Source organism: Xenopus laevis, chromosome 8L, assembly GCF_017654675.1.
Source record: "Xenopus laevis strain J_2021 chromosome 8L, Xenopus_laevis_v10.1, whole genome shotgun sequence".
NCBI lineage: Eukaryota > Metazoa > Chordata > Amphibia > Anura > Pipidae > Xenopus > Xenopus laevis.
Genome location: NC_054385.1, coordinates 126044123 through 126062984, shown reverse-complemented (window position 1 = coordinate 126062984; position 18862 = coordinate 126044123). Strand labels below are relative to the sequence as shown.

At 38.4% G+C, this 18862-nt stretch overlaps 1 protein-coding gene across 6 annotated transcripts in view; it reads right to left on the bottom strand.

Moving 5' to 3' along the window:
• LOC108699404 (putative selection and upkeep of intraepithelial T-cells protein 1 homolog) overlaps window positions 1–18862 on the bottom strand; it is a 40271-nt gene that overhangs the window by 12653 nt on the left and 8756 nt on the right. For 4 of the 6 annotated variants that reach the window (XM_041573585.1, XM_018231466.2, XM_041573586.1 and 1 more), the window contains exons 3-6: window positions 18124–18468; window positions 14188–14277; window positions 7063–7323; window positions 1619–1726 (exon numbers count right to left, since the gene is read on the bottom strand). In XM_041573585.1, coding sequence (XP_041429519.1) covers window positions 1619–1726; window positions 7063–7323; window positions 14188–14277; window positions 18124–18468 — 804 coding nt within the window. The remainder of the gene's footprint in view (window positions 1–1618; window positions 1727–7062; window positions 7324–14187; window positions 14278–18123; window positions 18469–18862) is intronic. The other 2 variants (XM_018231465.2, XM_041573588.1) reach the window with 2 other exon arrangements.

Sequence of the window (18862 nt, the reverse complement as noted above, 5' to 3'; positions counted from 1 at the left end):
AGTCAGTCTCTCTCACAGTCAGTCAGTCCTCTCTCACAGTCAGTCAGTCTCTCTCACAGTCAGTCAGTCTCTCTCACAGTCAGTCAGTCTCTCTCACAGTCAGTCAGTCTCTCTCACAGTCAGTCAGTCTCTCTCACAGTCAGTCAGTCTCTCTCACAGTCAGTCAGTCTCTCTCACAGTCAGTCAGTCTCTCTCACAGTCAGTCAGTCTCTCTCACAGTCAGTCTCTCTCTCACAGTCAGTCTCTCTCTCACAGTCAGTCTCTCTCTCACAGTCAGTCTCTCTCTCACAGTCAGTCTCTCTCACACACAGTCTCTCTCTCTCACAGTCTCTCTCTCTCTCACAGTCTCTCTCTCTCTCCCCTTTAAAAAATGTTCTGCTCTGAATATGCGGTCCCCCCCCCAATACTGTACCATCAAAATGAAATAATGAGAGTTCTCATTTATAGATATAAGTACAATTAGAGAGAGAAGAAATATTCGTTGCACACAACGGTAAGCTTTCAGTCTGTACACGATTTAACTAAAAATATCAAATGAAGTGTCAAATTTATTGAAAGGCTGTCTCACCCAGGAAAGATTCTTAAAGTGATACTGACAGTAAAAAATGAATTTTAGCATATGAATGTACATTAAATGTTACCTATAGGTCATGTTGATCATTTTTTGCTGAGAGGTTTGTTTTTGTATATAATTGTTAGTTGAAGTTCCTAAGCCTGACTCTCTGACACTCTGACTTTGCCAACCTGACTGTCCCATCTCAGCCTGTTAGTTACAGTTTCTAATGCTAACGGACTCCTGCTGCACAAATATGGCAGCCCCCTCATACCGGAACATGGGGGATCAGACAGGTAATGTAAAAGCATCATGCAAATACTTTATGGCAAAGTTAGAAGTAGCTTGCAAAGCCAATATTATAATAGATGTAAAAAAAAGTTTAATTTCAGGTGTCGGTATCTCTTTAAATTAAATTCAAATTGTAGTAAATGAAGCAAAAACTATTCTTGATTGGTCAGATACAAAAGTGGGCCTGTAACTAGCATTGCCTGGGAACCAATCCTATTCCATAGTGTTAATTAACTTGAATCCCGGTGTAGGCAGTTAGAAGAGCCTGTGGGAACACTTTTAACCCATAAATATGTATCAGTGCCGCACTTGTGATCATTGCAAAAGAAAGTCCGAAAATCAATCTGTGTTGCTTCTACTGATATGTAACTTTTAATACATGGCTGGACCTACTTTGCATCAAGAATTTACTGGGCTTGGAACAACAGCCCCCACCCCAATGGGGGCCCTTTGCATGGATACAGATATATGAAACAGGCTTCACCAAACACCAGACAATATCCCAGAGAACCAAGAGCATCTTTGTTAATGTATTGTATGTTGTATTAGATCCACTACAAATATCTACTTTACAGGCTTGGTGCAAAGGCTCATTCTCAATAACCCAATCCAAGTTTTACACCATGAGTTACTGACCAAAGTCTGGAGGGTGTGTGTAACGGTTATACTGGTTGGGAAGCATTTATATTCAATAGGAATTACAATTTATACATAAATATTGAATTTCTACATATCATGATTATCAGGCTGAAAGGAATCTCTTTAGGTACTTACTATGACTCTTTAAGAGAAGGCAAATACATCCAAGTGTAACAGCCAGACAAGGCCAGAATATAATGTAGCGACTGTACAGATCCCTGCAGGTTTGTGGCTGTCCTTTTTCTATATGGGGAGAAAAAAAGCAAATCATTTATTTCAGACCCAGGAAACTAGAACTATTATCTCTCACATGGGGAGATACTGCAAAATCTGGAGGATGTTTCATATTATATATAAATATCAATTCTTCGAGGAAAACCAAAATTCACCCTTACCCTTTCCACCCTTGTTTGAAAATCAGACATGAAGAAAGAATATATACAACAATGATTGACATGATTATCTTTGCAGCCAATTGGGAAAGCAATCAATAAGAGTAACTCAAATAGACTGGTGAGAAACAAAATGGAAATAACACTGCACTGGGGTAAAATACACACCTCAATCACACACAAACAAATGTATCTCTGAGAGTTTACACATTAAAAGGGACCTGTCACCCCAAGAAATTATTCAAAAATAATTTTCTATGGTGTTAGTCAAACTTTATTTACACAATATAAATTATTGAAATCATATTTCCTTCAGTCATGGAATTCAAAGCCACAGCAAACGGACAGGAGCCATTTTGTAAACACAGAGGCGTAGAAGCAGGATAGATAATGTATAACTGACAGCCAATCTCTTTTTTTTTTTTTGGTTGGTTCCTGTTTGTTGATCTGTAACTGTGATAATGAGCCCTAGCAAGGTCTGATCAGTGCACACTGCTATATTGCGCAGATTTGGAACAAGAGTTCTTAATGGTTTACCTCTGGGGATTGTGAGCAAATTGACACTTTAGAGCACTAGAGCAACAAATTGCAACACTGTGGTTGATTGACAATCTTAAAAAAAAAGAAGTCTCTTGTTCACTGAGCAGGACCTAGTGGGGTCAGATAGTTTGGGGGGGGGGGGGAGTACAGAACAGCAGCAGGAAGATGAGGCAGTTAGGTGACAATTAGAAAATCTAGTGTGGGCAAAAGAAAAACGGAGGCAGCAAGGTTTGTACATCACAGATTTGCCAACTTGTGTGAAGATGGGAGTTTGATCTCTGGATTGGCAGTTCTAGATGGGGCTGATCACTTTAGGAACCCAACCCTGGGTTTAGGAAGGAAGGGATTGAGTTCCCAGAGCACTGCGCGGATTTATATATTCCCGACAAATTGCACCTCAATGGATGGGGGTCCACTGTGCTAGGGGAAAGAATGGCTAAGAGGTGGGAGGGACAGAGGGATTAAAAAGGGTGGAGGAGTGCGTTTGTATGTAAAGCCTGAATTAAAGCCATGCGCTAAAGAAATAACCATAGCTGGCACTGGTGAGGGTGTAGAATCCCTCTGAGTGGGCAAAAGGTTACAAAGAGAATTATCAATGGTGTATGCTATAAACCACCTCATATAAGTGACGAGAATGAAGAACAGCTACTTTCACAAATAGAAGCGGCTTCACAACTAGATCAAGTTATTACTATGGGTGACTTCAATTATCCAGACATTGACTGGGGTAATGGGGCGGCAAAGTCAGAAAAGGTGAGTAGGTTAGTAAATATGCTGAATGACATTTCAGCTCATTCAAGAACCTACTAGGAATAAATCTCTTTTGTATCTTGTAATAACTAATAATACTGAACTCATCTCTAGCATTTGTGTGGGTGAGTATTTAGGGAATAGTGATCATAACATGGTCTCCTTTGAGATGCTGTTGCAGGATCAATTCTATAAGGGAGTAACTAAAACACTAAATTTCAGACGTGCAAACTTTGACAGTATAAGGTCATCTCTGCAACATTAACTGGGAAAGCTTCATGGTTAAACAGGGAACAAAAAATGGGAATTTTTAAAATGTGAGCAGGGGCCTTGATTCTGGGATGGCAGTGGATGTGATCTACTTAGACGTTGCTTAAAGCATTTGATACAGTGCCACACAGGTGGTTACTGGTTAAATTAAGGAATGTTGGCCTGGAACATAGTATTTGTACCTGGATAGAGAACTGACTAAAAGATAGACTACAAAGAGTGCTGGTAAATGAAACATTATCTAATTGGACCAGTGTTGTTCGTGGAGTACGTGTTTATTAATGACCTAGAGGTGGCCATTGAAAGTACTGTTTCTATTTTTGCAGATGATACTAAATTGTGCAGAACTATAGGTTCCATGCAGGATGCTGCCACTTTGCACAGTGATTTGTTTAAGTTGGGAAACTCGGCAGCAAACTGGAAAATGAGGTTCAATGTTGATAAATGCAGGTTATGCACTTTGGCAAAAATAATATAAATGCAAGTTATACACTAAATGGCAGTGTGTTGGGAGTTTCCTTAAATGAGAAGGATCCAGGTCTTCGTTAAGATGACTGGGAGATCAGCGATTTCCATCCAATTAGGCGCATGCACAGTTGTCACACACCGGCAAACTGCTCCAACTGCGCATGCGCTGACATACTGATCTCCCAGTCAGCTTACCAAGGACCCGGAAGATGGATGCGTAGAACTCCGCTGGCAGACTCTGCGCCGAGGGGTAAATATAAAGTATGGGGCATTTCCCCCGGGGGGGCAGTTAGGTTGGGGGGGGTACGGATTTTTTTTTTATACAAGGTTGAATTCTCCTTTAAGAGGGATATAAATGAGCTGGAGAGAGTGCAGAGACTAAGTGCAACTAAACTGGTTAGAGGGAGGGAAGAGTTAAATTATGAGGGGAGACTGTCAAGGTTGGGGTTGTTTTCTCTGGAAAAAAGGTGCTTGCGAGGGGACATGATTAGACTTTACAAGTACATTAGAGGACATTATAGACAAATAGCAGGGGACCTTTTTACCCATAAAGTGGATCACCGTACCAGAGGCCTCCCCTTCAGACTAGAAGAAAAGAACTTTCATTTGAAGCAACGTAGGGGGTTCTTCACAGTCAGGACAGTGAGGTTGTGGAATGCACTGCCGGGTGATGTTGTGATGATGATTCAGTTAATGACTATAAGAGGGACTTGGATGATTTCTTGGACAGACATAATATCAAAGGCTATTGTGATGCTAAGCTCTATAGTTAGTATAGATATGGGTATATAGAATTTAATTAAAAGTAGGGAGGGGTGTGTGTATGGATGCTGGGTTTTCATTTGGAGGGGTTGAACTTTTGGTATTTTTTGAATCCAATATTACTATGTAAACATGACAGCTGCTGTTTTTTAAATACGTTTATAACAAGTATGGGCTTTTTAATTAAAAAAAAAATGAGGGTTTCGTGTTTAATTTGCAAAGGACTTTTATTGTACAGATTTAATTCTGGAGAGTCTTGAGCCAACCAGTGTCTATAGGGTTAGTAAATGCTAATCCTGTTCAATGGGTAGAAGAAATGTGATGATCATGTAACATAAACAAAATTTAGATGATGCAAAGATTGACTTGAAGGGGTTGTTCACCTTTTGAGTTTGAGAGAATAGTTTGGGTCCAAATTCCCCTAGCAACCATGCATTGATTTGAATAAGTGACTGGAATATGAATAGGAGAGGCCTGAATAGAAAGAGGAGTAATAAAAAGCAGCAATAACAATAAGGGGCAGATTTATCAAGGGTCGAATTTCGAGGGGTTAAAACCCTTTGAAATTGGACCATCAAATTGAAATCACTAGACTTCGAATAGCGAAGTCGAGGGATTTTTACTGGCTTTGATCGATCGAACAGATAGATCGTTCGATTGAACGATTAAAACTTTCGCATCGAACGATTTTTAGTGATCGCTCGATTTCTATTCGATCAAAAAAAAAACAAAAAAAAAACATAGCCTTTTCGGGCCTTCCAGAGCACTTTTCTAACATTGCACTTTGGGTAGCTTTAAAGGAGAAGGAATGCCCCAGGGCGCAAAACCTCTCCCCCCTCCCGTGTATTGCCCCCCCTCCCTCCTCCCCCCCTCCCGTGTATTGCCCCCCTCCCTCCTCCCCCTGGCCTACCCTCCCGCCCTCCCTAACTTGTTACTCACCCCTCTGCGCAGGTCCTGTCCACGGAGTTCACAGTCGCCATCTTCTACCACGCGCGTCTTCTTCCTGCTCTGACCGGCGTCTTCTGGCGCATGCGCAGTAGGAACAGGTACCGGTACAGCTCTATTGCGCATGCGCCGAATGTCACAAAGTTTTCCAATTTCACTTTGTGACATTCGGCGCATGCGCAATAGAGCTGTACCGGTACCTGTTCCTACTGCGCATGCGCCAGAAGACGCCGGTCAGAGCAGGAAGAAGACGCGCGTGGTAGAAGATGGCGACTGTGAACTCCGTGGACAGGACCTGCGCAGAGGGGTGAGTAACAAGTTAGGGGCATTTGCCCAGCGGGAGGGGTAGGCCAGGGGGGAGGAGGGAGGGGGGGCAATACACGGGAGGGGGGAGGTGTTTTGCGCCCTGGGGCTTTCCTTCTTCTTTAATTTGGTGAAGTATGAAGTCCAAGTTTTTTTAAAGAGACAGTACTTCGATTATCGAATGGTCGAACGTTTTACTTCGAATCGTTACATTCGAAATTCGAACTGTTCACTCGAGCTTAGTAAATCTGCCCCCTAAATGTGTAGCCTTACAGTGCATTTGTTTTTTTAGATGGGGTCAGTGACCACATTTGAAAGCTTTAAATATTTAGATGAAAAGGATAATTAAAAAAATATATATAACTTAAATAATGAAGACCAATTGAAAATTGCTTAAAATGTGTTCTATAACATACTCACAATTAACTTAAAGGTAAACAACCCATTTAATAAAAGTTAGCTACAGTACTTTGGCTACATACAATGCAGGTCTAGGAAGACTCACTCAAAACCTGGGGCACAATAGGGGGTAGCTAGTATAGTTATCAGGAAAGAATATTCATTCTACTGTTCAAGCTCTTCCTATTATTATTATTATTATTTTTTTTTTAAGAGTATTTACACTTGAACCAATAAAAATAATTCACCCCCACCCCATTAAGTTGGTTAACACCTCACTTGAATAATAATTGAGTAAAGGTACAGTCTTTGTATGGCTACACAGAACACTTTTTTTATTTATTTAAATAAATGTAAAGAGCTACTAGGCATGCAGAAAAGCAGCACTGGTCTGGAAAATGCATTAAGCGGAATTTATGAAATTCTAAGGCTAAGGGTAGAACTCCATAAGCACTTTTCATCGGATTGAAGCCTGGCCACAAAAAGTCGGACAGAGTCGCATGCGGCAAAATATAATTGGACTTAACAAAAAGTCACAGGTAAAAACTACACGGTCAGACTGTTGGATGCATTCCTGCGTTCACATCAGACAGCTGCGTCTGCATTCGACAGTCGTATCAGATCAACGCTGCGACTTCATCCGACAATGCATTCCTTATATCCGTCGCATGCAATCTGTCGCCGCGCGTCGGAACATGCCGAAAACGTCTGTGTAGTCCTACCCTAACATGGCAAAGTCTGATGACTCACCTCTGATCTGCATGGAGAATTCCTTGCTCTGATTTAGAGAATTAGAGACTGTGCAAGTGATATTTGAAGTAGATGGTAGATTGATAATACTAGTGATACAGTACAAACTCTTCTCATCTCTCAATACTCTTTCCACTGATGACATTATTTGCTTTCCCTCGTTATCTGTCCATGTCAAATAAGGCTTTGGCAACCAGTCACAGGATTCACAAAGGAGCGTGTCATTGTTAACTTTGGAAATGTTTGGGCGAGTTCCAACAGCTGAAAAACAGGAAAATAGAATTAGTGCTTCAACTGTACCATTTGGTTACCATTAAAACACAGCAATAACACTGTACAGCCTAAACCGCTTCATTCTTCCTGTGGTTTTAGGATTTAAGAAACCACTCGGTAAAAATATATCAAGTCTCACAGTTCAGGGGAGGTACAGAACCCCTTGGATTCCTTTTTAACCAAGGTCTATGGGATTCTTTTCCCTTTTGCTCACATAACTGGGGTTCTTAGATATCCTTATAACTGGGGGGAAGGGATGACCTCCTTAACTTCTGGTGATAGGAATGAGGACAATAAACACAGATGCTGCTAGTGGTGCAACAGGAATTCAATGGCAGGTGTCAATCACAAACCTTTTCATTATGATTTTACTAGTGGAGTATGTGGGAATCAATATATAAACATGGGTGTAAGTTATGATCTCAGATTCCTGTTGGTGGCCTCTTTGTGACATTCACAGACAGAGTTGAATGAACTTTCTTCTTGCTTGTTGAAGAATGCACAACTCCCCTACGCTATCTCCTCAAGGGAAACAACGGTTGGTCATAGAACAGTGCTGAGTAACTTGTTTTTATTTGATCCACAAAGTTCATATGGATTGATGACAACAGGCTAGCGGGTCCTTCAGAGCTCTAGCCTAGATACTCCATTGCATAGGGGTTAGGGGAGTGAAGGGGGTTAAAAGCATGACTTTTCCCCATCTAGTAACAAAAGACTTTTTTTGTTTGCTATTTTGGTTTAATTATAGCTGGGCAGGTGGAGTGAAATGTCATTGTTGAACAGTTTATTAATCATTTAAAGTGGACCTGTCACCTACACATAAAAAGCTGCATAATGAAAGTCCTTTGCAAATTAAATATGGAACCCCAACATTTTTATTCATTAGAACATCCATACCTATTATAAAGGTGTTTAAATATCTGAACTGTCAATCAAATATCACCTGCCCGCCTCTATGCCCGTGGCATAGAGGAGGGGCAGTCAATTACTTTCACATTCCATTCAGCACTTCCTACATGTCACTGCTCTCCTCACATTCCCCCTTCCCTCCTCAGGCTCTTTAATTGTGTAGGTCACTGCACGTGGATATTAGGTCCCCCCATTCTGGTGCATACACAAGATTTTGGGGTGATACACAATTTCCCTTAATAACCGTGTCCACAAAATGGCAGCAGCCTGCTTGCTCTGATTGTATAATTCCAAGACAGAAGGAAACAAAAATGTAAATACAGTGTAAAAGTAAAGTTTATTTTGCTCAACTAACCTGATTTGAAAAGAATTTGAAATTATTTCTTAGGGTGACAGGTCCCCTTTAAGTGTATTTATACTTACAATATAAGCTCTTTGTTCCGTCCTTAAATAATGGCAACAAATACCCACATGCATTACTGATATTGAGGTTCATGATCGGGCAACAGTTAAAACCCATTGCCTTAGAAGCAGGAGCAAAGATCAAACAAATCTTTATCAAAAAAGCCAAATGCAAAAGATGTCGACACTTTGGTTCGCCTATTACCTAAGCAGGAAATATTCAAGATATTTCTCAAAATAAGGACAGCAACATTAAATCAAAAAAAAGGCTTTATTGGCTTCACTAAAACAGGCAAGAGGATTGCATTTCAGTCTCTTACTGCCTTAATAATAGATATTGTTACAGGCGCAAATACCCTTATAAAGACATGGTTAACAGGGCCATCTAGTGGTCAATTTAAAAACCAACATTACATTTAAAATCTGTAAATATTGAAAAATCCTTGTCAATGTGGAAAATTATTTATAGTATATGAATTTAAATACACGAAACTTGGATTGTAGGCAGGCACCACCCAGATCATAAAAGTCCATAGACATCCTTGGGGGAGATACATAATGTAAAATAAAGATTTTTTGTATTATTTAAAATGTGGGCTCCTGGATTCTACGGACTGATCTTGGTGTTCTGGAGTGGTGCCTGCCTACAATCCAAGTTTCGTGCGTTTCTCCCCTTTGCTGTAGGACTGGGGCATGAGCACCCGGACCGACAGTGGAAAGCGCTAAGCTTGTCCCATATTCAATGAATTCATGCTTCTTAAGGTTTAGATTTATATGAATTTAAATAGCTTGTCAGATAATGTTTGAAGGTAAAAAATTAATAAATTAATATTGTCACAAGTAGACTTTTATATATGATCGTTATCTTACAAAGATTAGGAATTTAAGCATTATTGCGGCATATTATTTAAGAATGGCCAGATTACTAGTAGAAAAAACAGTATATGTCAATGTTTATTCAAGCCATTAGGGATGTGGTTTTCAAGAGTGAATATCCAGAGGGCCTTCCTTGTATTAAGGAGACGCAGTGGTTCTCCACTTCTGTTCCGCATCTTCACTAGTTCAAGGACTTTTACACCCTGGTCATGTACTTCTCTTTTAGTACACATTGTGAAGTGTCGTTAGGGATTGTGTATCATAGTTCTCAACAGAATGTATATGCTTTTGTGTTTTTTCTGCCTGTTGTACGGCCAAATTATTGCTTATGACAATTCAGATAGTCTAATACATAAACCACATGTTTTGCATTACAGTTTGCATAGGTGCCTTTGATGGATAACCAGTTAGTATTTTGGTCTACCTTGGGTGTTGGTGCCTTTATATCAGATTCATCAAGAATTGTATATAAAATTGGATTATTTAAAACTGGAATATATTTACTAATGTAGCGCTATAGTAAACTGCTTTATGTGAAGACAGTTTTAGCAACTTTCCTTTGTGGGCTGGGACCATAGATGAGCTCTCTTTCTCAGGGGTAAGCCCTCGCAGCGGGGTGGAGGCAGGGTGTAGTGTAACTGTATACAATGCACAAGAGATTGGGCGCCAGTAGTTTTATTTGCTTAAACAATAAACGGAGTTTATTAACCAAAACCAGAGTTCACCATGGAGCATGAAACAGAGTAAAACAGAGATCAATCAAGGTAACACAACATACTCACTGTATGAATATAGAACAACTCTCTGAAGAGTAAGGAGTACATGTAGAGAACAATGCAGCTTGTTGGAAGGTATTTCCCCAATCTTCAGGATTACCTTAAATGGAACTCAGAAACTCTTACTTCCCTGAGCTTAACACTTAGGCCCTACTATGGGGTCAGTAATACCCGGGATCTTAATCCCTCTAATCTCCTCGGCGGAGCTTTGAGCTGCTCAACTAAATACCCTATCACTCCTAGAGTGATCTATTAAAGGGTATAACTATCACTTCACTATACTCAGGCTGAGTTCCACCACCCCTAACCTCTGTGGCCTAACAGAGGAAAGGTTCAGCAGCAATGGCCCTGACCTCATGGCTTTCAAGCCCTTTTATATTATACCACAGTGCCACTAGTGTACACTGTGAGAACTGCAGGGATGACATAAGCACAAGGTCCCCATAAGGACCCACTGAGGTGTCCATATTACTAGGGATGTGCCTGTCTGTAATAGGTAAGGGTGTCTAAGATTTTCACATCCCTACACTAATAATTTGCCAAATCCGATTACATTTGCAGCTAAACTCTGTTACAAAGAATATAGGCTCTTTTTGCCCTTTTACAGGTATGGAATGCATTATCCAGAAATCTGTTATATAGAAAACTCAGAATTAAAGGAAAGGCCATCACACAGACATTTTATCCAAATTTTTAAAAACGATCTCCTTTTCTCTGTAGTAATAAAACTAACTTTTACTTGATCCCAATTAAGATAATTAATCCTTATTGGAAGCAAACCCAGTCTATTGGGTTTATTTAATGTTTACATGATTTTCTAGTAGACTTAAGGTAGGAAGATGCAAATTACGGAAAGTTTATCCAGAAAACCCCTAAGTCCCGAGCATTCTGTATAACAGGTCCCCTACCTCTACTGGGAATTTATACGTTTAGGGTTATATTTAGTGGTTCCTGCTGATCTTTTTGTCTGGCTTTTAAAAAGGCATCCTTTATCAACGCTTCAGAATAACCATGTGTTGGTCATAAACATCAAATGTCCTGCAGCAAACAAATTGGCCATAGGGGATACTTCTTAACGTGTGTATAGGGAGACAAGTATTTGCTCTCAAGATAGTGTTGCCGCTTCCTCTGAATAAGTTTGTAATTATCACTGATGTATTCCAAAAATAAACGTAGAGATTCCTCTGAACCAAATTGTAAATGTAACAACTGTACCAGTTAATAAATTGGTGGAAAGGGTTGTAACATCCATAGATGCAGGACCGCTCCTACCAACCCATATAAAGGTTAGCATAGGTGGTCGCAAAAGATGCACCCATTGTGGACCTGCATCTCTGGAGGTAAAACTAAGTCAAAATAAAAATAATTGTGTGATGAAATAAAATCCAAATAAGATACAAAATCAAAAGTAAATCCCTCATTTAGTTTGAGAAAGCTGGAAACAGCTTTGATTCCCTTAGAATATGGAATTGAGGGGTACAATGACTTGGCAGCCTTTGTGATCCAAAAATATGTATCTTGCCAATCACAAGATTTGAGTATATGGAGCAAATGGCCCTAAATTCATGGCCATGGTTTGCAAACATGTATCTACCCAAACTGAGAGGCCTTCACTGCTGGCTAAGAACGGCTGACACTCTGGGATGCAGGCCCATGTGTATTTTAGGGAGATGGTGGAAGATAGGGGTGACAAGGGCAACTTTATAAAGATAGTCTCTATCCTTCCCATCCGCCACTTCCACAAATACACCAAAGTCAATAAGCTCTTTTAGCTCTGTTTAAAATGTAATAATTAGACCATCTTTTAATAATCGATAGGTGGTAGTGTCAAAAGGTTGCCGTTCAGCAGGAAATATGATCAGCCAGTTTAAGTAGATGGTTCTTAATACCAGTATTTTATTTTGGATTTTTACTTAAAGGGATTCTGTTGTGATTTTTATGATGTAGTTTTTATTTCTAAATTACACTGTTTACACTGTAAATAATTCCATCTACCATATAAAATGTAATTCCTAAACCAACAAGTGTATTTATTTTAGTTGTAATATTGGTGTGTAGGTGCATCTCAGGTCATTTTGCCTGGTCATGTGCTTTCAGAAAGAGCCAGCACTTTAGGATGGAACTGCTTTCTGATAGGCTGTTTCTCCTACTCAATGTAACTGGATGTGTCTCAGTGGGACCTGGATGTTTCTATTGAGTGCTGTTTTTAGATCTACCAGGCAGCTGTTATCTTCTGCTAGGGAGCTGTTATCTTGTTACCTTCCCATTGTTCTGTTAGGCTGCTGGGGGGAAAGGGGTGATAACACTCCAACTTGCAGTACAGCAGTAAAGAGTGACTGAAGTTTATCAGAGCTCAAGTCACATGACTGGGGGCAGCTGGGAAACGGACAATATGTCTAGCCCCATGTCAGATTTCAAAATGAAATAAAAAAAAATCTGTTTTCTCTTTTGGGAAACTGATTTCAGTGCAGAAGTCTGCTGGAGCAGCACTATTAACTGATGTGTTTTGAAAAAAACATGTTTTCCCATGACAGTATCCATTTAAAAGGAGACCTGTCGGCCGAAAAGATTATCCTCAAACAAAAGGTGCAGGCTAATAGAGGTGGAGTTAAAAATGTCAGATTTCCCAACAAATTCACAAAACTATCTCCACTTTTGTGAATTTGTCTTTTAAACAGACAGTTTTCAGATTTTGTCTTTTGCACAAAATTTTAAAGACATTTTTTTCTGAATTTGTCTTTAGCTCTTACTACACCTGTCAGTCATCCAATTGGAATTTTTGGGGGTGGGGGTTTATTTTATCTAGGAAAATTATACATCATTTTTTTCAGGATAACCTGGGCTTTCTACATTGCTTACATGTTTGTGTAATTCTAATTCTGTCACAAGATATAAGGGTCTAAATACAAGAAATGCTAATAATATAGGGATTTGTATCAGAAATAGTTTTTATTATCTCTTAGGCAAAGTGTCTTATTGCTGCCAAAAATAAAAAAAATGCCTGGGAGGCTTTACTTTTCCTTTAGATAATATATTTACTCAAATTGCTAATATTGCCTCATTCATTAGGCTAAAACTAGTAAAAATAACGCAAGTGTGAGTTAAACTTTTTACACATGAAATTGTATAAATTACACCTATTGTTTAATTTTTGTTTTTTTAATGAGGCTTTTACACCTATAGGGTTAGATAGAAAATTGTGCCCTGACTATAACATTCTAATCCCTATTAATATGATGATAATTCCCCAATGGGGCACCTACAAGAGGTGTGAAATGAAGATTGGCTGAACCAAAGCAGAGCAAGTTATTTTAGAATTGATCCGACACATGGGGAAATAGTTATACTGAGCTTTACTCCATTTTTAAAATGTCGGGAGAAAATGTTTTTGCGCCAAACTTAGGTCGTTGGAAAGACGAATTCATAAAAGTGTTTGTAAACGGTCTTTCTGTCACTAAAGTATGAAAAGTGCCGGTTGAGTCGGAATTAAGGCTGAAAGTATTTTATACCAATTTACCACCACTTTTTTCTCCAAAAATGGGCGCTCTCCACTTTTGAGAATACCCCCCAAAGAGGGAGTATAATGCAAGCTATACATTCATGTTTTGTTTATGTAGCTCCTGAAGCATATAATGAAGCCAATCAAGGTGCTTAGTAATTAACAATTCTTTTAATTTGCCCTTTCATAATTAACTGAAATATGCAAGTCAGACAGACACCAAAGTAACATTTATCAAGCAGCAACAAACCAGATTACTGAATGTTTAAGTGCATGCACATTCTTGGCTGTTACTGGCACTTTAAAGGGACACTACCATACAAAAAGATATTATTTAAAGCTGATAATGGCTAAATTTAATTAAAAAAGCCAGAGTATGTTTTCACTCACCCCCATCTTTCTTACTTTCTGATCTCTGTTCCTGGCTCTTTTGTTTGACAGGTGCCTCACGAGGTATTCTGATTTTTAGGTGAAAGGGAGCTGGATGTTAAAAAAGAAAGGCACCAGTCAGTGATATGCAGGTGAGTGATTGGAGGAAAGCAGACACAGTCCCAGGTGTTCCAGGAAACAGACCAGCACAACATTGGCTATATAACGGTCTCCAGATTAAATTTGCCAACACTGCTCTCACTCACTGAGCCATAAACATTGTTTTCAGCCAAAATAAATCATTTTGATGACAGTGTCCCTTTACACTTGATCACTATTTGCTTCCAACCACATTGTTAGTTTTATAAAAAGTATTTGACAAACTATGCACAAGCCACACTGGTCAGAGACACATAATGGCTACTTACCGTTTCTCTGCATCTGCTGCTGTCAATAGCAAATATAGGATTGTTAACTATTTTTATATGAAACATAACAAAAGTGGTGTAAAGGTGATACCTTTATTGGCTAACCAAGATGATAATTACAGCAAGCTTTCAGAACATTGCAGTTCCTTCTTTAAAGCTGGTTTTTATAATATACACACACACATATATACACACAATTTCAGCTCAGGTTCTCAAACTTATTTCACTTAGGTGTTTCACGAGTGTTTGAATGTCTATCAAAACACACATACAGCCGTATTGCATCTATATGCTATTTTTTATACAAATGTGTATTTTTGTGACAAACAAGAAATTCTGAATTCTGTTATATTCAGAATACGTGTAAACCCCATAAAAAAGGCACATGTAATGTACGTAATAATGACACGGGTGCCTCAATTTCAGGTATTTTACAACATGTAAAATGTTATAGTAAAGACCTTCAGGCTTTTTTTCCACTATGTATAAAAATGGATCAGCTCCTATGGCAACAGAGAAATTTAAAACATATAGGGGCCCATTTACTTACCTCGAGTGAAGGAATAGAGGAAAAAAAGTTAGAATTTGGAATGGTCGAATATTGCTACTTCGACCGATTTGAACTAAAAATCGTTCGACTATTCGATAGTCGAAGTACTGTTTCTTTAAAAAATTCTTCGACCCCCTAGTTCGCTACCTTAAACCTACCGAGGCCAATGTTAGCCTATGGGGAAGGTCCCCATAGGCTTTCCAAGGTTTTTTTGATCCAAGGAATTTCGTTCGATTGATGGATTAAAATTCTTCGAATCGTTCGATTCGAAGGATTTAATCGTTCGAACGATTATTCCTTTGATCGTTCGATCGAACGATGTCGAAGTCGAAGGATTTTAATTCGGCAGTCGAATATTGAGTGTTAATTAACCCTCGATATTCGACCCTAGGTAAATTTGCCCCATAGTGTAGTATGTATAATTCCTGCAGATGGCACCCAGTGTTACAAAGAAAATTTGAGCATGTGTGTCCCCAGAATTCTCCACTTCCCAGAATGATGCCCAGATGTTTATTCCAAAGCCTCCACCATTGGTCAAAGCGCCTACTTACAAACCAATGATTAGGTATATTGCACTTAGTTTTCTGTCAAATGGATCTCCCTCACTACACATTATGCCTTCAGACTCCAACGGAAGGATACAAAATCCAAATAGTAGAATACCATTTATTATATAAAAAACAATTTGCACTTACATTTGTTGTCCTGAGGTTAGTCACCTATTTGTACGAGTCTTGTGTAATTCATCCATTATCCAAAGTGCTAGTGCTCTGTTAGTAGTGGACATTTTGTATAAATATTTTATAAGAATTACCCTTTATAAAAATGCCCTTAAAGTGGACCTGTCACCCAGACATAAAAATCTGTATAATAAAAGTCCTTTTCAAATTAAACATGAAATCCAAATTCTTTTTTTTATTAAAGCATTCATAGCCTTTGTAAACTCGTTTAAAAATTTCAGCTGTCAATCAAATATTGCCTGCCCCTCCTCTATGCCTAGGCATAGAGGCGGGGCAAGCAATTACTTTCCATTCAGCACTTCCTAGATGTCACTGCTCTCCCCACATTCCCCCAGTTCTCTTAAACATTTGATTGTGTAGCCAGTACATGGGGATAGACATCAGGTCCCCCATTCTGGTGCACAAACAAGATTTTAAGATGATACAAGGCTTGTCTTTATAACAGTGTCTGCAAAATGGCTCCTGCCTGCTTGTTATAATTATGAGTTCCCACACTGATGGAAACACGTTTTAAATAATATATATACAGTGTAATTAAAGTTCATTTTGCTTGACTGACATGATAAAATAGGATTTGGAATACTTTTTTTGGGTGACGGGTCCCCTTTAAACGACCAGTAACATCAAAAAAAATCCGTTCCAATACATCGAAAAAAACCACCAACACAAAAAACTTTAAAATCTTTGAAGTCTTTTATTAAGAAATAACTTAAAGAAACTCAACTTGCGTTCCTCTTCAGAAAAGGCAACACGGCAGCAATCCATCGTGCGTCACTCGTTTCTCCTCCCTGGCTATCTCCTATAAGGCAGGCAGGGAGGAGAAATCGAGCGCCACATGACGGATTGCCCTATCACTTTCTGAAGAGGAGAGCAAGTGGAGTTTCTTTAAGTTATTTCTTAATAAAGTATAAACGTCGTGGTGGGTTTTTTTTTTTTTCGATCTATACGAACGTTTTTTTCTCACTGGTCCTTTAAGTGAACAACCAACGGAGCACTAGCACTTTGGGTAATGGATTCATTTTATACCCATTAAAACACTAGTATAATTCTGAATTAATATGTCAGATGAATTTCAAATTTTTATAAGGAACCTGTAGAATTTGATGATATTACAGGGTAAAACTACATTTATGAAAACTAATTGGGGGTGTTCACTAAACATGAATACTCCTAACAAACATACATTAATTTAGGCACTTTATGTAACGCACATTATTAGAACTGTCGCAGAACTGTATACCATTTTAGTTGTATTTTGCATGTATGGTCTGCAAAGCCATAAATGGATAAAATTGTCAAATTACAATGGAATGTTAGTGTACCTCTGCTTGATTCCATTAAAAATAGAAAGAATTGCCAGATTGTTAAAAACTAAACTACTTGGTAAGACAAGTAATTGGTATTTGTGGTTTAGGAAGGATAAAGATTTTAGAATTGGCGATTGCCTGATCACCATGACAACCCACTCAGTAACAGAAATAAAAAAACGCAACTTCCCGGAGGTTTACAGACCAGGAAACAATTGATATCGTGATGGTTGCCTTGATAATCCGACATAATAGGATTTTAAAAGGGAGTGCGCAAATTACAATTTATGACACTGACCAAATCTTAAATCAATGGTTTACCTTTAAGTTAACATTTAGTATGCTACAGAATGGCAAACTTTTTGATTGGTCATCATTATTTATATTTTATAGTTTTTTAATTATTTGCCCTCGTCTTCTGACTCTTTCCAGCTTTCAAATGGGGGTCATCGACCCTAGCAGCCAAGTATCTATTGCTCTGTGAGGCTGCAATTTTATTGTTATTTTTTTTTTATATATATCTTTCTCTATTCAGTTCCTGCTCTATAAATATATTAGTCTGACATTATAACTACTGCTTGGCTTCTAAAGTAATTTGAAACCCAGCAACCAGATAACTGCTAAAATATCAAACTGAAGAACTGCTAAATACAAAAAATAAATAAAAAATTAAGATCAAATGCAAATGGTCTCAGAATATCACTCTCTATATTATACCAGAAGTTAACTCAAAGGTGAACAAGCACTTTAAGAGAAACAAATGATAAACCAGAGAGGAGTGGCCAAATCCTCACATTCTATTTAAGATGTTTTTTTTCTGTTGGACAGTATTTAGTTATGTGGATGCAGATGATACATATTTAGAAATTCTGGCAGTGTTTTCATAATTTCAGACAATAAAATTATAAGAATTTGGTTAAAACTCTACTTACCAGTAACATTTAGTTCTATTGTTGTTCTGCTCTCATGGTCACCGGAATCAACAAAACAATAATATTTCCCAGAATCCTGAACGGTGATGTTACGGATCATCAAAGGGAAAACTCCTCTAGTGATGTTCTCTTTTATCAGTTCTGTTCTGTTAGTAAACTGAGGCATTTGGATCAAGTAATCGTCTTTCCCATTAATATAAAGATGAACATACGGCTGGTACATAGGCTTAAACCAACGGATTTCCATCTTCTCTACGTTCATCTCAGGGGTCAGACGACAAGGTAACACCACATCGGACCCAAATGCAGCAACAACTGATGGCACCGATGTGACCTTAAATCTGACTAATAAAGACAGATGCAAAAAATGTGCAGCGATTACATGAGAAGAATTATAATAAGAAAGAAAAGATCTTCAAATGGGTGAGCTTCTTATAAAATAAGCTCGCGATGTATCATAACAAAATATACCTCTCCCCCAAAAAAGAAATTGATAATAATAGTCATAAAATAATAATAATAGTAATTATACAGATTCTTAAAGGAATAGTTCAGTGTACAAATAAAAAAACTGGGTAAATAGATAGGTAGTGCAAAATAAATAATGTGTCTAATATAGTTAGTTAGCCAAAAATTAATGTATAAAGGCTGGAGTGACTGGATGTCAGAACACTACTTCCTGCTTTGCAGCTCTTTAACAAGTTAGTAAGCTACTAAACCCCTTATTAAAAATAAAAAC